The sequence below is a fragment of the Ornithorhynchus anatinus genome, chromosome 21 (genome assembly GCF_004115215.2).
Source record: "Ornithorhynchus anatinus isolate Pmale09 chromosome 21, mOrnAna1.pri.v4, whole genome shotgun sequence".
Classification (NCBI taxonomy): domain Eukaryota; kingdom Metazoa; phylum Chordata; class Mammalia; order Monotremata; family Ornithorhynchidae; genus Ornithorhynchus; species Ornithorhynchus anatinus.
In genome coordinates this window covers 17,914,709-17,938,509 of record NC_041748.1, presented here as the reverse complement: position 1 = coordinate 17,938,509, position 23,801 = coordinate 17,914,709, and the positions used below count along the sequence as shown (strand labels likewise).

The following is a 23,801-nucleotide window of genomic DNA, read 5'->3' as shown; positions in this document are numbered from 1 at the left end:
CACGTTCCTGGTGGGTGGGACGAACTGGTCTGCCCATCTCAGGAAAACAAGAAAATGACTTATTTCTGAAAGAGATGCATCCTGTCGAATAATGGGTAAGGTCTCAAAAAATAAACACCTACCTCTTGTTCTGCAGGTTACTTGTTGGGGGATTATTTCTGGCTGCTGCTGTGGAGGCAAAAAGAAGAAAAAAGAAGACTGTTTAAATCCTACACAGAAATCACTAAATTCTTTACCTGCTTCTTTGCTTTATTCTTGATGAGGCGCCTGTCCAGGTCAAGTTTTAAAACTCCTTGCTGCTGAAAAAAACTGCTTTTCTCCCTTGGAAGCCACCATGTTCTGCTTCATCAGATTTGTCCAGAAACAATATCGTCCCCACGTGATTTTTTTCCCCCAGGCAAATCTTTTTCCTGGAGAAATGCATAGACCCCCACCTCCAGATTCTTCTAGTTACTGAGCCTCGGGTTACCCTGCTATTAAATAGACTTAAATAATATGGCTTCTTTCCCTCAAAGGGTCAAATCAATCTCCAATAAGACTTTTTTTAGGGATCACCAATTACTCTGAAAGTTAACATTTTAAAGGGTAGATCACGTTTTGCCTGTTGCTTTTTTTTCCTCCTCCTGTTTCACCCGCGGTCAGATTTTTGAGCCTCCTCTGGAAGTAGGGCATACTTTCTGTGTTTCTTATAGCTGTAATTTATGAGCCCTCTAAATAAAAGAGAAAATACGAATAAAACCCTTTACCTCCAAAGACTGAATGTCAAACAAATGCGTCACCCGGGGCTGGCGGTCTCTCTCATCTTCTAAGGACGACGTAATGACGTGGAATAATTCGTGAGCGTCCTAAAGGAAGAACAGAGTTTAGAGAGGGGCAAGGAAAATGGCAGCAGCCCCAGAATGAGAAGTAATAATACTGATATTGGTTAAGCGCCTACTCCATGCCAGGCACTTTACTACGCGCCGGGGTGGATACAAGCAAATCGAGTCGGACACTGTCCCCGTTCCATGTGGGGCTCACAGTCTCAACCCCCATTTTACAGATGAGGTCACTGAGGCCCAGAGAAGTGAAGTGACTCCCAGGCCCTTGCTCTAGCCAGGCAGTCAAGATGACCTGGGCTTGGTGGAAGTCAGATACGATCAGATCCTCCTCTACCTTCTTTTATTTTTAACGGTCCTTGGTACGCGATGATTACGCACCAGGCACCGTCTGGATCACCAGGGCAGAAAGAAAATCATTAGGGGGGACCCGGTCCCTGTCCCCCATGGGGCTTGCAGTCTAAGTCGTAGGGAACAGGATTCAACCCTCATTTCGCAGAGGAGGAAACTGGGGCCCAGGGAAGTGAAGCGACTTGCCCGAGGTCATACAGCAGACACGCGGCAGAGCCGGGATTTGAACCCAGGTCCTCTGGCTCCCAGGCCTGGGCTCTTTACCTGTTCCTCGAATGACGAGATCTGCCACCTGTAGAGCCGTAACACTTCTAATAGGCAACTTGCATCTAAGACATCGTCATTCATGACGTCTTGGCAGGACAGAGCTGAAAATTAAAAAAGGCAGACGTGCTCAACGCATCTGCATACGTCAGGAATGGGGAGGAAAATAGATTCTTCTGAGATCATAATAATAATGTTGGTATTTGTTAAGCGCTTACTATGTGCAGAGCACTGTTCTAAGCGCTGGGGTAGATACAGGGTCATCAGGTTGTCCCACGCGAGGCTCACAGTTAATCCCCATTTTACAGATGAAGTGGCTGAGGCACAGAGAAGTGAAGTGACTTGCCTACAGTCACACAGGTGACAAGTGGCGGAGCCGGGATTCGAACATAGGACCTCTGGCTCCCAAGCCCGGGCTCTTTCCACTGAGCCATGCTGTTTCTCCATGGGGCTCTGGGTCAGGTTGGGATGCTGTCCTTTTTGCTCACCTTCCATCTACCTCAGTGCTCAGCCCAGAGGACGTGCTTAATAAATATCAATCATCAACCAATACTTCTTAGGTCCATACTATAATAACGTCCATACTTATAATGGACATAGTAAGTGCATGTCTTACTCTGGACACAGCTCTTTACTAAGCGCTTGGGAGAGCGCAGTGCAACCAAATTAGTGGATATGCTCCCTGCCTGTAACGACAGTAACTCAAAGTTTCCCGTGAAAACTTCAAACAAACTCGCCTTGTCGGACCAACGTTCCCAGTTCCCCGAAGTGGAACTAGTGAAAGTGGCTAGTGAAAATCCGCACTAGGGCTTCAGAGCCGTCCATCACCTTGCCCGCCCCTTCTTACCTCACCTCCCTTCTCTCCTTCTCCAGCCCAGCCCGCGCACTCCGCTCCTCTGCCGCCACTCACCTCCTCACGGTCCCTCCATCTCCCCTGTCCCGCCGTCGAGCCCTTGACCCACATCCTACCTCTGTCCGGGAATGCCCTCCCTCCTCACATCTGCCAAACTAGCTCACTTCCCGCCTTCAAAGCCCTCCTGAAAGCTCACCTCCTCCAAGAGGCCTTCCCAGACTGAGCCCCCTTTTCCTCAGCTCCCCCTCCCTTCCGTATCACCTCGACTTGCTCCCTTTTCTCTCCCTCTTGGACCCATAGAGCATAGGTATATATGCATATAATTCCATGTATTTATATTGATGCCTTATTTGTTTTGATGTGTAGAGAAGCAGCATGGCTCAGTGGAAAGAGCCCGGGCTTGGGAGTCAGAGGTCATGGGTTCGAATCCCGGCTCTGCCGCTTGTCAGCTGTGTGACGGTGGGCAAGTCACTTCACTTCTCTGTGCCTCAGTTCCCTCATCTGTAAAATGGGGATGAAGACTGTGAGCCTCACGTGGGACAACCTAATGACCCTGTATCTACCCCAGCGCTTAGAACAATGCTCTGCACAAAGTGAGTGCTTAACAAATACCAACATTATTTTTATTATTATATAATTTTATTTATATTGATGCCTGTTTATTTGTTTTGCTATCTCCCCCCTTCTAGACTGTAACCCCGCTGTGGGCAGGGACGGTCTTTCTTTATTGCTGAACTGTACTTTCCAAGTGCTTAGTACAATGCTCTGCACGCAGTAAGCGCTCAATAAATACAATCGAATGAGTGAATGAACTAGGGCAGAACTGAGTGGAATCAAAATGATAGATGCTTTTATTGAATGTGCTGTTGTTTAATGCATTTCAGTAAAATTTTATTTGACTAGAAACCTCCAGCTTCAAGGACATTTCATTTTTATTCTCGTTTTAAAAACCTGCCGCCCCCAAAGTGCCATAGTGGCTCCCCAGAAACATGATTGGAAAACCACTGATCTCTGTAGAGTACGGACGATGCCTGTTGAACTTCCTCCCTGAAGCTTCCAGCCCAGTGGTGTGCTTTAATTTTGGAAGGTGGAAAGATGGGCGGAGTCACTGATGATTTCAACTGTGGCAACTTTTGGATTAACACAATTTAAAATCTCCAATGCATCCTTCACACGAAGTTCTGAGACTAGGACAACTTTCTAGATTCTAGAAAGTCCAGCCTGCTTAAGCCGGAATGTCTGTCTCCCCCTCTAGACTGTAAGCTCATTGTGGGCAGGGAATGTGTCCGTTTATTGTTGTACTGTCCTCTCCCAAGCGCTTACTACAGTGCTCCGCACACAGTAAGCGCTCAGTCAATATGACTGACCGACTGACTGACTTTGCTCTTCTTTCCTTATGGATTTTCAATACCAAAATTATTATTATTACAAGTATTCAGAGAAGCAGCGTGGCTTAGTGGATAAAGCCCCAGCCTGGGAGTCAGAAGGACGTGGTTTCTAATTCCAGCTCCATCACACGTCCGCTGTGGGACACTGGGCCATCACTCGCTCCTCTGTGCTTCAGTTCCCTCATCTGTAAAATGGGGTTAAGAATGTGAGCCCCATGTGGGACAGGGCCTGGATCCAACCTGATTAACCTGTATCTACCACAGCGCCTAGAACAGTGCTAGGCACATAGTAAGCGCTTAACAAGTATCCTAATTATGCATTATTTTTATTTATTCCAGATAATAAGATGACCCCCCTGACGTATCGAAGGATGGTACGAACGTAACCCCTCCCACCCCCCCAGGAAGCTCCAGGAGGCTACCGACCTTTCAGGAGGCGTAGCAGAGTCAAGGACAGATAGCGGTCAGTGGAGGTCTCCTTCTGATCGGTTGAATATTGCGCCGTGAAGTCTTCCAACCACTTGATGAAAGCCGGACAAGCAGACAGGCCTTGCAGCAGAGAGTTCATGAAGCAGGTGTTCCCTAAGTTGAGGAGACCGGGGACCAGCCCTAAGAGGAGAAGCCGGAGATTAGGTTTGGCCAGTTATCAGGCACTAACGGGGGGCCTTTAATAATGATAATAATCACGGTAATAAAAATCATCCTCATCGTGGTATTTGTTAAGCACTTACTACATGCCCACCTTTAATAATAATAATAACAATAATAATAATCACTGTGGTATTTCTGCGAGCTTAGTGGAGAGAACATGGGCCCGGGAGTCAGAGGGACCTGAATGTTAACGCCGGCTCTGTCATCTGTCTGCTGAGTGACTTTGGGCAAGAAACTTCACTTCTCCGGGCCTCAGTTACCTCATCTGTAAAATGGGGATAAGAATGTGAACCCCATGTGGGACAGGGACTATGTCCAACCTGATTAATTTGGATCTACCACAGTGCTTGGCACATAGTAAGCACTGAACAAGTACATGAAGTTTTCTTTGCCATCTGCTCTGCGTGACTCCATTGCCAGGGATCAATTAATCAGTGGTATTTCCTGAGCGCTTTCTATGTACAGAGCACTGTACTAAGCCCTCGGGAGAGTACAGTCCAGCAGGACCCAGGACCGTTAATCTATTGAACCTCTAGACTGTAATCTCATTATAATAATAATAATAATGTTAGTATTTGTTAAGTGCTTACTATGTGCAGAGTACTGTTCTAAGCGCTGGGGGAGATACAGGGTAATCAGGTTGTCCATTATGGGCAGAGAATATTTCTGCTTAGTTCTTTCATACTGTCCCCGCCCCATCGCTTAGTACAAGTTCTCTGTACACAGTAAGCGCTCAATAAATATGATCGACTGATAGGTAAGGGATGAACACACGTCCTGAGGTTTCTGTATTGAAATACAAATTAGGCTTGCTCTCTTCAGCTGCCACAGTCCATTCCATGTCCTAGACGTCTCAACTCGATTTGCAGGTTACGATCTAGACTTCTCCGAACCACTCTGCTCTCTGGGGGGGGGGGGGGGGCAGTGACCAAGGGCTGGCTAATTCTGCTGAGAGTAACCTTTCGTCTTCTTGTTTCTCATCACAGAACCCGATTTCACGGCTTCAAGATGGCCACGCCCATCCAACGGTCACCGGTGAAGACTTGGTATTTATTTCTATTGATGCCTGACTCCCTCTCTAAAATGTAAGCTCATTGTGGACAGGGAACCTGTCACCCTACTCTGTCGTACTGTTCTCTCCCGAGTGGTTAGTACAGTGCTCTGAACCTAGTATCACAGAGAAGTGCTCATTGGTGGTCGATGTGAGAGCTGGCAGATGGGAGGGTCCTCTTCCATTCGGGCGGGTTTGAGCCGGGGGCCGCAGGGCTCTGGGACCCTAGACTGTGAGCTCCTTGGGGGCTGGGATTGTCACTGTTTATCGTTGTATTGTATTTGCCCAAGCGCTTAGTACAGGGCTCTGCACAAAGTAAGTGCTTAATAAATACGACTGAATGATTGAATGAATGTCCCATTTCCCCCAGGACCCTCCGCTGAGCTCTCTGGGTGGTGGGAATCGCCCTTTTCGCTGCAATGGCCTCCGGCTCAGAGCACAGCGTCGCACCAACCCAACACACCCAGAATTGTCCTCCACTCACCCACGGTCTATTTCTCTTTCTCTTGCTCCATCTCTTTTCCCTTTCTCTCTTCCCACCTTCCTTGTCTTGCTTTCTCCCTTTACGTTTATTTCACCTTTTCCGTGCCGAGTGACTTTTTCCCTCCCCTCAGGATCTCTGCTTTTTCCAGGCTCCCTTAATTCATCCCCGTGAGGCTGACATTTTTACAGAGAGGCAAGAAAGCAGAATTTGTGGGGGGCGGGACCTAGGGCGCCTCTCCACCCGGGGGAGCTCCTAACTGGGCTTTGCTGAAACCATTGTTTGCTCTCTTTCTTGCTCTCTTTCCTCTCTGGCTCCTCTCAGTTGGGAATGGGTTTCAGTTTTTGCCCTTCGGAAAGACAGCCCTCACGCTCAAGGATTTTGGAAAACACCTGCGGATACAGTGAGGGTTCTTCTGCAGCAACAAATACCCATCAATCAATCAATGGTATTTACTGAACACTAAACTACACGCAGAGCACTGTACTATGTGCTTGGGAGAATACAATGCAGTAGAACCAGAGACGTGTCCTGCCCATAATGAGCTTACGGTCTACAGAGCACACACATTATTATTATCATTCCAAAGCCTGCCTCAAATTGGAAGGTGATAAAAACAGATTTGTCTAAAGTAGTGAAGTGAGGGATTAAAAATGAATGACTTGAAATGAACCCACAGTTCCCAACCCAAGCTCTTAATTAATGAGAGAAAAATGGTATGATTCCTTTCCTTTTTCCAAGTCGGGTCACAATGGAGAGGCCAGGTGGTTGCCTTTTTTCTTTTCCCCTTTTTGCCAAACTCACATCACATACTGGGTGAAATTTCAGAAGAAATCTCTCACCTTTTCTGCGCTTCTTCCTCTCAGTGATGGGACCCCAGAGGACATATATGCCTGCCACGAGAGCAGCAGCAATTCCACCAAGAACGCCCCAGTTCTTCATCACTTTATACCTAAGGAAAGGACCGAAATTTAGAGAAAGGGGGGAGAATAAAGTGGGTGGGGGAAAGGGCGGTGATTACATGGGACCCAAAGGGTGAGGAAGAGGAAATCAATCAGTGGTATTTAGGGAGCACTTATTGTGCACAAAGCACTGTACTAAGAGCTTGAGAGAGTCCGATTGAGAGAGTCCGATATAACAGAGTAGGTAGGTGCGTTCCCTGTCCACAGTGAGTGTACAGTTTAGGGGACCAGAAATACAGGATAAAACACAGGGCGGGGGACATCATCCCAAGAAAACGGGAATGGGGATCCTGGAGGAGAATATGTGGGTGGGAGTCAAGGAAGGAGTGGCATAGTGGATAAAGCCTGGGCTGGGAGTTGGAAGGTCAAGGGTTCTAATCCAGGGCTCCACCATGTGACTGCTGTGTGTCCTTGGGTAAATCACTTCACTTCTCTGGGCCTCAATGACCTCAGCTATAAAATGGGGAATTGAGACTGTGAGGCCCACCTGGCACAGGGACTGTGTCTGACCAGATTTGCTTGTACCCACCTCAGCGCTTAGTCCAGTGCCTGGCACATAGCAAGTGCTTAACAAATACCTCAATTAAGTGGGTGGAGAAAAAGATGAGAGACTGTGAGGGATGGTGGAAAGAGTGGCTATGAGACTGGGAGTTGGTGAGAGAGTAGGGAGAAAAATGTAACGGCAGTGCGATCTAGTGGAAAGAGCCTGGACGTCAAAGGACCTGCTTCTAATCCCAGCTCTGCCTCCTGTGCTGGATGACCTCGGGCAAGTCACTTCACTTCTCTGGGCCTCAGCTACCTCATCTGCGAAATGGGATTAAGACTGTGAGCCCCGTTTGGGACAAGGACTGTGTCCAATCTGATTATCTTGTATCCTCCCCAGGGCTTAGTACAGTGCCTGGCAGACAGTAAGCGCTTAACAAATACTATAATTATTATTATTTTTATTATTTGGTGATCTTTTAACTTTCCCAGCGCTCAGTACAGTGCCTGACACATCATAAGCGTTTAACAAATGCCATAAATAAAAAAACAATGGGGAAGAACACGGGCGGTCACTCCTTTCCTTCCCACCTCAACCAGAGCTGACTGACTGTGCGGCCTCCTTTCATTCTGTGTGACCTTGGGGAAGTCACTACACTTCTCTGTGCCTCAGTTACCTCATCTGTAAAATGGGGATTGAGACTAGGAGCCCCACTTGGGCCAGAGACTGCGTCCAACCCGATTTGCTTGTAACCACCCCAGTGCTTCATGAAGTTCCTGGCATATAGTAAGCACTTAACAAATATCACAATTATTATTATTATTACTCATTCATTTATTCCATCGTATTTACTGAGCGCTTACTGTGTGCTGAGCACTGTGGGTTCTAATCCCAACTCCGCCACTTGTCAGCTGTGTGACTTCGGAAAAGTCACTTCAGTTCTCTGTGACTCAGTTACCTCATCTGTAAAATGGGGATTAACACTGTGAGCCCCACGTGGGATGATCTGATTACCTTATATCTTCTCCAGCGCTTACAACAGTGCTGGGCACATAGTAAGGGCTTAACAAATACCATGATTATAATTATTACTACTAAGCGCTTGGAAAGTACAATTCACCAATATAGAGAGAGAATCCCTGCCCACACCAGGCTTACAGTCTAGGTGGGGGGGGGGAGACAGACACCAAAACAAGTAAACAGGCAACAATATAAATAAAAAGAATGATAGATAGCTACACATCAAGAGGCCTCAATATAAATAAATAGAATTGTAGATATCTACACATCAAAATAAGTAAGCAGACAACAATATAAATAAATAGAATTATAGCTATCTACACACCAAGACAAGTAAACGGGCCTCAATATAAATAAAAAGAATGACAGCAATCTACACATCAAGACAAGCAAATGGGCATCAATATAAACAAAAAAATGATAGATATCTACACAGCAAAACAAGCAAACAGGCATCAATATAAATTTTTAAAAAAGATTTCTACATATCAAAACAAACCAACAGGTATCAATATAAACAGAATTGTTTACATCTACACATCAAAACAACTAAAGAGGCAACACTATAAATAGAATAATAATTAGGTACACATCAAGACAAATAAAGAGGCAACAATATAAATAAATAGAATGACAACTAGCTACACATCAAGACAGGTAAAGAGGTCTCAATATAAATAAGTAGAATTGTAGATAGCTACACATCAAGAGGGGTAGAGAGGCGTCAATATAAGTAAAAAGAATGATAGATAGCTACACATCAAGACAGGTAAAGAGGCAACAATATAAATAAGTAGAATGATAGTGCACATTAAGACAAGTAAAGAGGCCTCAATGTAAATAAATAGAATGACAATTAGCTATACATCAAGACAAGTAAAGAGGCCTCCATATAAAGAAATAGAATTGTAGATAGCTACACATCAAGACAGGTAAAGAGGCCTCAATATAAATCAGTAGAGTGACAGACATCTCTAGATCAAAACAAGTAAAGAAGCAACAATATAAATAATTAGAATGATAGATACCTATACATCAAGAGAAGTAAAGAGGCCTCCGTATAAAGAAATAGAATTGTAGACAGCTACACATCAAGACAAGCAAAGCGGCCTCAATATAAATAAATAGAATGGTAGATAGCTATACATCAAGACAAGTAAAGAGGCCTCCATATAAATAAGGAGAATTGTAGATGGCTACACATCAAGACAAGTAAGGAGGCAACAATATAAATGGAATGATAGGTAGGTACACATCAAGACAAGTAAAGAGGCAACAATATAAATAAATAGAATGATAGGTACACATCAAGACAAGTAAAGAGGCCTCAATGAAAATAAGTAGAATGACAATTAGCTACACATCAAGACAGGTAAAGAGGCAACAATATAAGTAAAAAGAATGATAGATAGCTATACATCAAGACAAGTAAAGAGGCCTCAATATCAATCAGTAGAATGACAGACATCTCTAAATCAAAACCGGTAAAGAGGCAACAATATAAATAATGAATAAATAATGTTGGTATTTGTTAAATGCTTACTATGTGCCGAGCACTGTTCTAAGCACTGGGGTAGATACAGGGTAATCAGGTTGCCCCCCGTGAGGCTCACAGTTAATCCCCATTTTACAGATGAGGGAACTGAGGCCCAGAGAAGTGAAGTGACTTGCCCCCAGTTACACAGCTGACAAGTGGCAGAGTGGGATTCGAACTCATGACATCTGACTCCCAAGCCCAGGCTCTTTCCAATCAGCTACACATCAAGACAAGAGGCAACAATATAAATAAATAGAATGACAGTCAGCTACACATCAAGACAGATAAAGAGGCCTCCATCTAAAGAAATAGAATGGTAGATCGCTACACAGCAAGACAGGTAAAGAGGCAACAATATAAATAAAAAGAATAACAATTAGCTACACATCAAGACAAAGAGGCCTCCATCTAAAGAAACAGAATGGTAGATCGCTACACAGCAAGACAGGTAAAGAGGCAACAATATAAATAAAAAGAATAACAATTAGCTACACATCAAGACAGATAAAGAGGTCTCCATCTAAAGAAATAGAATGGTAGATCGCTACACAGCAAGACAGGTAAAGAGGCAACAATATAAATAAACAGAATGACAATTAGCTACACATCAAGACAGATAAAGAGGTCTCCATCTAAAGAAATAGAATGGTAGATCGCTACACAGCAAGACAGGTAAAAAGGCAACAATATAAATAAACAGAATGACAATTAGCTACACATCAAGACAGATAAAGAGGCCTCCATCTAAAGAAATAGAATGGTAGATCGCTACACAGCAAGACAGGTAAAGAGGCAACAATATAAATAAATAGAATGACAATTAGCTACACATCAAGACAGATAAAGAGGTCTCCATCTAAAGAAATAGAATGGTAGATCGCTACACAGCAAGACAGGTAAAAAGGCAACAATATAAATAAACAGAATGACAGTTAGCTACACATCAAGACAGATAAAGAGGCCTCCATCTAAAGAAATAGAATGGTAGATCGCTACACAGCAAGACAAGTAAAGAGGCAACAATATAAATAAATAGAATGACAATTAGCTACACATCAAGACAGATAAAGAGGTCTCCATCTAAAGAAATAGAATGGTAGATCGCTACACAGCAAGACAGGTAAAAAGGCAACAATATAAATAAATAGAATGACAATTAGCTACACATCAAGACAGATAAAGAGGCCTCCATCTAAAGAAATAGAATGGTAGATCGCTACACAGCAAGACAGGTAAAAAGGCAACAATATAAATAAAAAGAATAACAATTAGCTACACATCAAGATAAAGAGGTCTCCATCTAAAGAAATAGAATGGTAGATCGCTACACAGCAAGACAGGTAAAAAGGCAACAATATAAATAAACAGAATGACAGTTAGCTACACATCAAGACAGATAAAGAGGCCTCCATCTAAAGAAATAGAATGGTAGATCGCTACACAGCAAGACAGGTAAAAAGGCAACAATATAAATAAACAGAATGACAATTAGCTACACATCAAGACAGATAAAGAGGTCTCCATCTAAAGAAATAGAATGGTAGATCGCTACACAGCAAGACAGGCAAAGAGGCCTCAACAGAAATAAACAGACCGAGAACTATACATCAAGCGCAATCAGTATCAATCAATATCGATCAGCAGAAGGCCAGACATCTCTAGATCCAAACCGATAAAGAGGGAACACTATCAATAAATCGATTGCCATCGTTCTTGTCTGTGCGTCTCCCCGGATTAGACCGTCAGCCCGTCAAACGGCCAGGGACCGTCTCTCTCTGTCGCCCACTTGTTCATTCCAAGCGCTTAGTCCAGTGCTCTGCACATAGGAAGCGCTCACTAAATACTACTGAATGAATGAATTGAAAAGACCTGAGGAGGGGGGAAAGAGGCAGCCGTGGGGGGAGAGAGGGAAGGACAGGCGGCTGCAGAGGAAGGGAAGGGAAGGGGCGTCAATGTAAAGGACTAGGATGAAAGAGGGGGACCTAGAGGTCTACCCTGTGTGTGTGTGTGTGTGTGTGTGTGCCCGTCCCGGCCCTCCGCTAAGCGCTGTGGTGAGGGGGCGGGGGGGGGAGAGGCCTGAAGCAAAGCGGGTTTTTTCCCCTGACGGCGGGTCGCCCCCGTCGGGGCTCCGCCTGGGGATGAGGAGGGCGGTGAGCCGTGGTCTGTGAGTCGGGAGGGCTCCGGCCGACTGACCTGACGGCGGCTCCGGTCCTCAGCAGCCTCCGGAGGCCCCGAGGGCTCAGCATGGCCGCCGGCCTCGCCCGCCTCAGGCCCGCGGCGCCTTCGGACGGCCGGAACCCCGCGTCTCCGGAAGCGGCCGCCGGGGGGGCCGAGAGGAAGCGCCGGACCGGAAGCGGGGAGGGGGGTCACCCGGAGCACATTCCGCGCGGGCTCCCTAGCAACGGCCCCGCGTTGCCGGGATACGCCCCCTGGCGCCTGCTCCCCCTCGGGATACGCCCCCTGCCGGCAGGCCACGCCCCCCGCCGGAGGTCTCGCTGTGGCGGGAAAGAGAAGCCTCGAGGCCCCGCTGGCAACAGCACCGGCCTAATAATAATAATAATAATGTTGGTATTTGTTAAGCGCTTACTATGTGCCGAGCACTGTTCTAAGCGCTGGGGTAGACATAGGGGAATCAGGTTGTCCCACGTGGGGCTCACAGTCTTAATCCCCATTTTACAGATGAGGGAACTGAGGCACAGAGAAGTTAAGTGACTTGCCCCCAGTCACACAGCTGACAAGTGGCAGAGCTGGGATTCGAACTCATGAGCCCTGACTCCAAAGCCCATGCTCTTTCCACTGAGCCACGCTGGCCTGGGATAACAATAACAACAATAACAACAACAATAGTAATAATGATAATAATAATAATGGTGGCATTTGTTAAGCGCTCACTATGTGGCAAGCACTGTTCTGAGCGCTCGGAAAGACACAAGGCAATCAGGTGGTCCCACGTGGGGCCCACAGTCTCCATCCCCATTTTACACATGAGGTCACTGAAGCCTAGAGAAGTCAAGGAATAATAATAATAATAACAATTGTCTATTTGTTAAAGCCTTACTATGTGGCAAGCACTGTTCTAAGCACTCGGAAAGATACAAGGCAATCAGATGGTCCCACGTGGGCCCCACAGTCTCCATCCCCATTTTACACATGAGGTCACTGAAGCCTAGAGAAGTCAAGTAGTAATAATAATAATAATAATTGTCTATTTGTTAAAGACTTACTATGTGCCAAGCACTGTTCTAAGTGCTCGGAAAGATACAAGGCAATCAGGTGGTGCCATGTGGGGCCCACAGTCTCCATCCCCATTTTATAGATGAGGTCACTGAAGCCTAGAGAAGTCCAGTAATAATAATAATAATAATTGTATATTTGTAAAAGCCTTACTAGGTGGCAAGCACTGTTCTAAGCACCGGGGTAGATGCAAAGTAATCCGGTTGTCCCACGTGGGGCTCACAGCCTCAATTCCCATTTTACAGATGAGGTCACTGAAGCCTAGAGAAGTCAATAATAATAATTTTGGTATTTGTTAAGCATTTACTACCTGCCAAGCACTGTTCTAAATGCTGGGTAGATACAAGAGAATCAGGTTGTCCCACACGGGGTTCACAGTCTTAATCCCCATTTTCCAGATGAGGTACCTGAGGCACAGAGAAGTCAAGTGACTTGCCCAAAGTCACACAGCTGATAAGTGGCAGAGTTTGGATTAGAACCCAGGCGCTCTGACTCTCAAGCCCGAGCTCTTTCCACTAAGCCATGCTGCTTCTCTAATTATAGTATTTGTTAAGTTCTTACTATGCACCAAGCACTGTTCTAAGCACTGGGGTAGAGACAAGGTAATCAGGTTGTCCTACATGGGGCTCATAGTCTTCATCCCCATTTTACAGATGAGGTAACTGAGGCCCAGAGAAATGAAGTGGCTTTCCCAAGGTCTCACAGCAGTCAAGTGGAGGAGTTATTAGAACCCACAACCTCTGACTCCCAAGCCTGTGCTCTTTCCACTAAACCAGGCTAATTCTCAATTCATTCATTCATTCACTCATTCATTCAGTTGTATTTATTGAGCCCTTACTGTGTGCAAAGCACTGTTCTAAGCATTTGGACTCACAGGACTTGGGGTCTAATCCCACCTCTCGCACTTGTTTGCTATGTAACCTTGGGGGAGTTTCACTTCTCTGGGCCTCAGTTACCTCATCTGCAAAATTCATTCATTCTTTCATTCACTCAGTAGTATTTATTGAGCACTTACTGTGTGCAGAGCACTGTACTAAGCGCTTAGAATGTACAATTCAGCAACAGATAGAGACAATCCCTGCCCAGTAACGGCTCACAGTCTAAACAGCGGAGACAGACAGCAAAGCAAAACAGAACAAAGCAACACCATTAAGCTAAATAGAATCATAGACATCTACGCCTCATAAACAAAATAAATAGGGTAATAAATAATATATACAAATGAGCACAGTGCTGAGGGGAGGGGAAGGGGGAAAAGGAGGAGGGGAGGGAGGGGGAGCAGAGGGAAAGGGGGGGCTCAGTCTGGGAAGGCCTCTTGGAAGAGGTGAGCTCTCAGTAGGGCTTTGAAGAGGGGAAGAGAATTAGTTTGGCAGAGGTGAGGAGGGAGGGCATTCCGGGACAGCAGGAGGACGTGGCCCAGGGGTTGTCGGGGGGATAGGTAAGAACGGGGGAGGGTGAAGAAGTGAATGGCGGCAGAGGAGCGGAGCGTGCGGGGTGGGCGGTAGAAAGAGAGAAGGGAGGAGAGGTAGGAGGGGGAAAAGTTGTTGCAGAGCCTTGAAGCCTAGAGTGAGAAGTTTTTGTTTCGTGCAGAGGTTGATAGGCAACCACTGGAGGCTTTTAAGGAGGGTAGTGACATGCCCAGAACGTTTCTGTGGGAAGATGATCTGGGCAGGGGAATGAAGAATAAACTGGAGTGGGGAGAGAAGCGAGGAGAGGTAGGAAGGAGCAAAGTGATGGAGAGCTTTAAAGCCAATGTTGAGGAGCTTTTGTTTGATATAAAGATAGATGGGCAACCAGTGGAGGCTTTTGAGGCAGGTTGAGGGGTTTTTCTTGTAGAAAGATGATCCAGGCAGCAGAGTGAAGTATGGACTGGATTGGACAGGGTAGAGACAGGAGGCTGGGAGGTCAGCAAGGAGGCTGATGCGGTCATCCAAAGCGGGATAGGATGAGGGATTGTGTTAACGTGGTGAACACCATCTTGGAAACAAAATGATCGAAAAACACTTAGGAGGCTCTCACTTTTGTTAATTTTGTTAATTCATCATTAACCTATGAATTAATCAAATTAATATTACATGATCATAAATGGGCAGCTTGTTAAGAGAACCATACGTGATGTTACATTCTGTTAGCTGGTCTCACTGCAACACAGGTACACCACAGCCACCAAGCATTATCATAAAGAAATAAAACTGAACAGCACTTCATAAAAAAAAGTCCATCTTGTGATGCAAGCCTCTCTTCCCCCAACATCCCACTGCCGTATTATATAAATATTTTAAATGCCAAATAACTTCACTCTATTACACTGAATTACATTTCTTCAAATGATCGACTTTATTTATCGAAGTCCATTAGAAGTCATCCGTCGAGTCAATAGTGAGAAACCACCCTACACATAAAATGACAAATTACTCCTGCTTGCTCCGGGTTCTCCGTCCGCGCTTGCAGGCTAGTTAGTTTCCTTATTGGTTTTGCCATCCAGACGAGACTGCGCGCTAACCAGTGAGGATGCAGCTGTTGAATAATAGATGGAGTCGCAGAAATAGAGCTGTTATTAATTTATGAGCATAATGGTCCAGTGAGTAACCATTACTAAGCTCCTCCAACATGTCTCGGGCAGAATGAACTGTTTTTTTTTTACCAGGGGATGAGACTCACGGCGTCTCATACTTGAAGGGTCTTGGGGGACCTTTCCTGACATGATAACGTTACGACCAAGGAGGGAGGTAACATAGCTACAGGTAATAGGTATGATGTGTCTGTGAAGAGAAAATGTAAGCGGGAGCATTGTAAGTGTTTTTTCATCATCTGGTTTCCAGGACGGCGTTCACTGGGCTCCAACTAGAGCTGAAACCTGAAAAATGAGGATCATTTCTTGTCCTATATTATACGTTTCTGACCCGTAGCTACACCACGGACACTTCTCTCCCAGAACGGCCCGCTATCCACCTGCAATCGTTCCGGCAGCGGATCCGTAGAGTTTTCTTGGTCAAAAACTGGAAGCGGTTTACCGTTGCCGCCTTCCGCTCAGGAAACTTGAGTCTCCGCCCTCGACTCTCTCCCGTGCCACTGCTGCTCAGCATGGGTGAGATTTGACTTGTAGCAGATGGCCTGCCACTCGCTAGCCACTGCCCAAGCTAGAAGTGGAATGGACAGGCCTCTGCTTGACTCTCCCTCCCGTAGCCAAGACTGATAGAGGACTGGAAACTCTCCAAGTGTGACCCTGAGTGGGGAGAGGATCATCTGCTACAATAAAAATGTAATACAGCCTTGCAGTTGAGCTCAGAAATATTCAGGCCATCATTATTTTCACATATCGGGAGTCTATGTGATTAATTATTCATTCATTCAATAGTATTTATTGAGCGCTTACTATGTGCAGAGCACTGTACTAAGTGCTTGGAATGGACAATTTGGCAACCGACAGAGACAATCCCTGCCCAATGATGGGTAATTATCTGGTCACCATTACCTTTCCCAGCAATTTAGTCCTCTTTGCTTGGTCCCAAACTTCTATTTTGCTTCATTTTTATGGGCAGGGCTTGTGACTACCAACTCCACTGTATTTAACTCTCCCGAGCGCTTAAAACAGTACTCCGCATGTAATATGTACCAAATCCATACCGGTCACACTTTTTTTGTTAGCCTTACCATACCCTTGGCCCTTTTACCCGTCTTTCCTCATAACTGCCTTTGTCTCTCCTCTTTCCCCCTGGAGGTCACCCTGTTCCCTGTATCGGATTTTGTTTCGATTTAATCAATCCTCTGAGCACTTACAGTGAGGAGAGAGATCGATCGGATCAATCGGTGATCTTCAGTGAGTGCTTACTATGTGCAGGGCACTGAACTAAACCCTTAGGAGAGTACAGTGCAACAGAGTTAGCGGACACCTTCCCTGCCCACAATGAGCTAACAGTCTAGAGGGGGAGACGGGCATTAATATAAGTACCTATATAAGTACATATATCCCTATTTACATTTCCTCATAAATAAAGTTTTCACATATCCCTATACATGAAAACTTTATTTTTGAGGATGACACTGCTGGTGGAGGTGTTCTATCTATGCTTGATCAATATGCAGTCATCAATCGGTGGTATTTTTTGAGGGCTTACTGGGTACTAAGCGCTTGGGAGAATACAATATAACAGAGTCGGTAGACTCCCAGTGCCCTCCCACAGTCTGGGGGGAAATAAACATTAATAGGAATAAATTAAATTATGACTATGGATATAAGTGCTGTGGGGTTGAGGGAGGGGTGAATGAAGGGTGCAAATCCAAGTTCAAGAGTGATGCAGGAGGGAGAGGGAGAAGAGGAAATGAGGGCTTAGTTGGGGAAGGCCTCTTGGAGGAGATGCGCTTTTAAATAAGACTTTGAAGGCGGGGAAGCAAGTGAGGACGAACCCTCGTTATGTGATGGGCTTGGCCCAAGTTAGGCCCATCTGCTTTGAACTCTGCCTCCTTGTCCAGCTGGCATCCTAACCTTTCAGGTAACCTTTGTTCTAGGGGATCAAGCCCTCTTCCGATGTCCGCCCTCCAGGCTGCCCTGCCTGCTGCCAATTTGCTCTCCCCCCAACCCTTTGCGGTGACAGGGCACCGTTTGAGTCATTTTGCCAGGTCTGTACATCGTTTTCTCTGCCCTCTGGGTTTGCGTGAGGCCCTTTCCATTTCCCATTTGGCAGGCAGCGATACCCGATTGTCATCCAATCTCCTCCCAAGTCCCCCTCAGCGGATGAGTGTTGCCATGAGAACTGCTTCGTTGCTGGAGCACCGATGGGGTCCAGGAGCTCGCTTGTGGTAATTCAGTCCTATTTGATGTCATATTTTTTTTAAAAAAATGACATTTGTTAAGCGCTTACTATGTACCAGGCACTGTACTAAGTGTTGGGGTAGATACAAGCAAATCCGGTTGGACACAGTCCCTGTCCTCCATGGGGCTCACAGTCTTCATTCCCATTTTCCAGATGAGGTAACTGGGGCCCAGAGAAGTGAAGTGACTTGCTCGAGGTCACACAGCAGACAAGGGGCGGAGGCAGGATTAGAACCCAGGTCCTTCTGACTCCCAGGTATCGTGCTCCCTGCACTAAGCCACGCTGCTTCTCATCTCTATATGTTTTGTAGATAAGGGGGATGAAATCGTCCCGGGAGCCGGATCATTTTTCTTCTTGGAGCAGGTACAGTTCTTTGCAGCCATTTTTGAAGATTGGACACTATGTCAGCCTCATAGATTTCCAACCTGGTACGGCGCTCGATACCCCACTGATCATAAGCTTGGTATTTGTTAAGAGCCGACTAGGTGCCAAGCACTGTACTAACCTACACCACTTCTTTGAAGTTGGGGAGAGTAATTGTCTGTTGGATGAGCCCTTACAATGTGCAGAGCACTCTACTAAGCACTTGGGAGGGTACAATACAACAGAAATAGCAGACACAATCTTAAAATAAAAAGAAAATCGTTAGGATGTGGTGGCTAGAGAAGGAGAGAGCTACAGATGCCTTGGTCAAGCGGAAATCGTAGAGGTGTTTGTGACATGCCCTGAGTCTCAGCCCATCTTTTCACCCCATTTGTGGAAGGGCAGGGCAGAGAGTCCGAGAGACACTGGGAGAGACTGGAGAGGCAGCATGGACCTGGGGGAAAGAGCCCAGGCCTGGGAGTCGGAGGACCTGGGTTCTCATTCTGGCTCCACCACAAGTCTCCCATGTGACCTTGGACAAGTCATTTCGGCTGAGTGGAAAGAACCCGGGCTTGGGAGTCAGAATACACGAGTTCTAATCCTGGCTCCGCCATCTTCTGTTGTGTGACCTCAGGCAACCCACTTCTCTGTGCTTCAATTACCTCAACTGTAAAATGGGGATTAAGACTGTGAGCCCCACATTGGACAACCTGACGACCTTGTACCTACCCCAGCATTTAGAACAGGGCTTGGCATATAGTAGGTGCTTAACAAATACCATTATTATCATAATTATGACTGTGCCACAGCTTCCTCATCTGTAAAATGGTGATTAAATCCTACTCCCTTTCTCCTCCCCATGCAGGATAGGGACCCTAATAACTGTGCATCTACCCCAGAGCTTAGAACAGTGCTCGGCACACAGTAAGTGCTTAACAAACACCATAAAAAAGGAACCGATTTGGGAGACTGGGATATTTGAGTGCGACTGCTTTGAAGATGAAGCTTTTAACTTTGATTTTTAGGGCCAAAAATGGCCTCAAAGTGGTCTAGGTTTGGATACAACCTGCTATTTCCCCTCTCTGAGTATGTTGACCTCTTTATCTATCCCTAACGTGGACCCTCTTGATGAGGAGAAGCAGCATGGCCTAGTGGATAGAGCAGTGGCCTGGGCCTCAGAAGGTCATGGGTTCTAATCCTAGCTCTGCACCTTGTCTGCTTTGTGGTCTTGGGCACTTCACTTCTCTGTCCCTCAGTTGCCTCATCTGTAAAATGGGGATTAAGACTGTGAGCCCTATTCAAGACAAGGACTGTGACCAACCCGGTTTGCTTGTATCCACCCCAGCGCTTAGTACAGGGCCTGGCACATAGTAAGTGCTTAATACCATATTAATTAATTCCAATTCCCAATCCTCTGGTTTTAGTATAAGGCAGTCTGTCAGTCCGTCAATCTTTTTTATTGAGCACTTACTGTATGCAGAGCACTGTACTAAGGGCTTGGGAGACTACTCTGTAATAATAAACAGATACATTTCCTGCCCGGGGACTTTCTCCTTCAGCTATTCTCCATACCCTGAGCCCAGGACACTCTGGATGCTTAATCCAGAGCAAGACAATAATGCGATGGGAAATGATTTATTCCAGAAACCACAACTGTAATTGCTGTTAAATAATTTCATTGCTAGTAGGGCTGGGAGGTTCTAGTTCTACGCATTTCTCCCTCTCCATTCCAGCTTTTCACACGTGGTGGAAGAAAAATAAGAAAAAAGCACAGCCAAGCTTTCATCCTCCGGAGAGGGCTCGTGTAGAATGCGGCAACGGGAAACACGGTCTTTGGAAGACTAGCCAGGCTAGAGCAAATGGGGGAAGATTTTAAGTTTCTCTAAGCACAAGAACCTTCTCCTCCTCCTTTTCCTGGACCAGTCCTCCTCCTCCTACTCGTCATCTCTCTCTTTCTCCTCTTCCTCCTACTCCTCTTGGCCCTCCTCCTCCTCCTGATCCTTCTCCTGGCCCTCCTCCACCTCCTCGTCATCCTCCTCCTCCTCCTCCTCCTCCTCCCCATCCTCCTCCCCCTTCTCCTCCTCCTTCTCTTTCCCCTGCTGCTTCGTCTCCATGGTTGCTGCTGCTTCTGTGCCTCCTGCCGCTGTCACTACGACAGTAGAGGTGGAAGCTGCTGGGCTTCCTCGGCTCTTGAAATCCCAATAAATTCCCCCTTCCCCACAATGTAAGGGCAATGACAGCAGCTCTACCCAACGAAGCCTTGCAATGGAGGATGATTTATTCCAGCTAAGACAGCTGCCGTAAGTAGCACAGGCGAGACCCCCATACGCCTGGGATTTTTCTTGTTTTTTGGAGCCGCAACTGGGGGAGGGGGTTCGGGGGAAGAGGAGGGCCTCCTGCGTTGTTTGGTATATTTCACAGAAACTCCTCTGGGGATTTGGAGTAGGCCCCAGGGAAGCAGGGCCTTTTCTTACCCTCGCAGTCCAGGGCTTGCGATTCAGACCTGGGCAATTCCTAGCTCTGTCCGGATCTGATGCGGAGAGCTCCCAGTAATGATCTTTCCCCGACCGCGCTTAATCCGAGTGGGGTTACCAGGTGCCCATAGCCACGGAGGTTCTCTTTTAAGGAAGCGTTAGTCCGGCATCAAAAATGTGGGCTCCCCTCTAGGAGCCTTCATCTTAGCAACGAGATCCTCCTTGGCCTCAAAAGTTCAGGGCTGGGAATTTTACTAAGGTGGGCAAAGAGTGTATTTTTTCCAAAAGGGAGGGGGCGAAAAAAAGGCTTGTGAAAGCCATCCTTGTTTATGGATGGTAGGACCTCTGTACAGAGAGCAGATTGGGACTATTCTGTCAGCTCATTATGGGCAGGGAACGTGCCTGCTAATTCTGTTGGACTGGACTCTCCCAAGCGCTTAATACAGTGCTCTGCACGTAGTAAACCCTCATGAAATATCATCGATCGATTGATTGATTGACTGGAGAGACCAGTCTTTCTTGTGAATGAAAACTGCTTCCAAGAGAAATAGCTAAAGCCTATCGCATGGGAGAGGGAGCGTCATTCAGGTTTGTTCTGAGAGCCTTAACAGCTATAACCCTTTGGAGGTTTCTTCTGTAAACTCGTTGTGGGCAGGGAATGGGTCTGTTTATGGTTGTATTGTACTCGCCCAAGCGAATAGTACAGAGCTCTGCGCACAGTAAGCGCTCGATACATACGACTGAATGAATAAATACGATAGAATGAAATCAAATGTCTCCTTAGAAAACAGGATCCAAGAGGGTTGGAATGCAACTCCTAGGGGCATTAAGGAAGGGAAAACGTTTTTAGCAGTGTTTATAGGATTTTTTTAGGACCAGAATTGTTCCCTGGGGTGTGCAGAAATACCTTACGGTTAGGTTTGATGAAAATGGTTGATTTCTCTGCCTTCTTCTGAAAGGAATTGGCAGTCTGTTGTTTTTTTTTTCCAGCCCAGCAGCCTTTTCTAAAATTGTTTTTGGAGGCACTAACAAATTCTCCAACGTGATTTCTGATGTAGGTGTGACTGGCTCCCAGGCATATCTTGCATACAAAACCAGCTCCTCAAGGCTGAGCATTGGAGAATCTGTGGAACAATTCCATGGGGGCACCGTTGTCATTTTTATTTCTTTCCTAGGTTATTTAGTTCCTTTGCCTAGGGAAGGCAATAGTGATTTTTTTTCTTTTGAAGACAATGTGTTATTAATATAGAAGGATGAACGTATTTTGCCTGGAAGCCCAGAATTACTTTATAAACAAGTCACATCGCACGTTTCGCAAAGCCCAGCACTTGAGATCTTTAAAGGTTATTTGGATAATTGAAAAGCTGACTCTCATTGTGGCCAAGAGGGTTCCCTGACTTCATGAAGAGAGAAACAGGAGAGAGAACAGGGCACCCAGTTAGGGATTTATTCAGATTGAAAATAAAAGCAGCGTGGCCTCGTGGATAGTGTCTGGGCCTGGGAGTCAGGAGACCCTGGGTTCTAATCCCGCCTCCCCCACTTGTCTGTTTTAGGACCTTGGACAATTCACTTCACTTCTCTGGGCCTCGATTCCCCCATCTGTAATAATAATAATAATAATAATAATAATAATAATAATATTGGCATTTGTTAAGCACTTACTCTGTGTCAAACACTGCTCTAAGCGCTAGGGTAGATAGAAGCTAATCAGGTTGGATACAGTCCCCGTCCCGCATGGGGCTCACAGTCTTAATCCCCATTTTACAGATGAGGTAACTGAAGTACAGAGAAATTAATGGGAATTAAGACTGTGAGCCCCATGTGGAATGGGGGCTGCGTCCAACTTGATTAACGTTTAGTACAGTGGCTGGCATGCAATAAGCACTTAACAAATACCATAAATAAAAGAAAACACCTGAGAGCAAACCAAGAGAGGTTTGCATGGGCCAGCCCAAGATAGCTGCATCCTTCCCATGTCCCTCTGGGAGACTGGATCTCTCCAGATAAAGGGATAATGTTGCCATTTGGGTCCCATTCCCCTCAGTGGGATTTTTCCCTACCAAATTAGGGATCTGGATTCTTTTGGGAAAGTCCTTTCATCGCAAAGCCAAAAGGCATCAGAAAGCACCCAAGCCAGCTCATCAACCCTCATTTTAATCACACTTCGGAAACCAACTCAAATCATACTTTGGAATTTAAAATGCTGAAGGGATTCATACTTTTGAATTCAAAATATGAAACACAGTGTGGCCCAGTGGATAGAGAGCAGGCCTAGTAGTCAGAAGGACCTGGGTTCTAATCCCAGCTTCGCCATTTATCTGCCCGGAGACCTTGGGCTAGTCACTTCATGTCTCTCTGCCTCAGTTCCCTCATCTATAAAATGGGGATTAAGACTGTGTGCGCCATGTGGGGCATAGACTGTGTCCAACCTGATTATCTTGTATCTACCCCAGTGCTTCAAGCAGTGTTTGACACATAGTAAGCGCTAACCAAACACTATACAAACAAATAAAAACATTAATTACCCAGCATAGCCTAGTGTAAAGAGCACAAGCCTGGGAGTCATAAGGAGCTGGGTTCTAATCCTGGCTCCGCCACTTGTCCGCTGGGAGATCTTAGGCCTTATCCCAGCTCTGCCACTTGTCAACTGTGTGACTGTGGGCAAGTCACTTAACTTCTCTGTGCCTCAGTTACCTCATCTGTAAAATGGGGATGAAGACTGTGAGCCTCACGTGGGACAACCTGATGACCCTGTATGTACCCCAGTGCTTAGAACAGTGCTCTGCACATAGTAAGCACTTAACAAATACCAACATTATTAGGCAAGTCAGTTCACTTCTCTGTGCCTCACTTACCTCATCTGTAAAAGTGGGATTAAGACTGAGCCCTATGTGGGATATGGATGGTGTCCTTCCTGATTAGCTTGCATCTATTCCAGCGCTTACTACAGTGCCTGGCACTTAGTAACTGCTTAACAAATACCATTAAAAAACAAACAAAAATGAACAAACAGTATATGCTATCTCATATCCTCAAGCCAACCTACTCACTATGTG

The 23,801-nt window shown here is 46.0% G+C and overlaps 2 protein-coding genes across 5 annotated transcripts in view; one reads left to right on the top strand and one right to left on the bottom strand.

Moving 5' to 3' along the window:
* The window catches only part of USP30 (ubiquitin specific peptidase 30), a 36,805-nt gene that overhangs the window by 9,116 nt on the left and 3,888 nt on the right, over positions 1-23,801 (bottom strand). For 2 of the 4 annotated variants that reach the window (XM_001508077.5, XM_016227401.3), the window contains exons 1-6: positions 12,054-12,146; positions 6,700-6,809; positions 4,101-4,283; positions 1,434-1,537; positions 747-845; positions 123-168 (exon numbers count right to left, since the gene is read on the bottom strand). In XM_001508077.5, coding sequence (XP_001508127.1) covers positions 123-168; positions 747-845; positions 1,434-1,537; positions 4,101-4,283; positions 6,700-6,809; positions 12,054-12,106 — 595 coding nt within the window. In that variant the 5' untranslated portion in view covers positions 12,107-12,146. Of the gene's footprint in view, positions 1-122; positions 169-746; positions 846-1,433; positions 1,538-4,100; positions 4,284-6,699; positions 6,810-12,053; positions 12,147-23,801 lie in introns of those variants that run through there. The other 2 variants (XM_016227400.3, XM_029049304.2) reach the window with 2 other exon arrangements.
* Positions 20,361-23,801, top strand: part of LOC100076768 (SV2 related protein) — a 43,587-nt gene continuing 40,146 nt past the window's right edge. Inside the window, exon 1 of the mRNA XM_029049303.1 lies at positions 20,361-20,571. Coding sequence (XP_028905136.1) covers positions 20,537-20,571 — 35 coding nt within the window. The 5' untranslated portion in view covers positions 20,361-20,536. The remainder of the gene's footprint in view (positions 20,572-23,801) is intronic.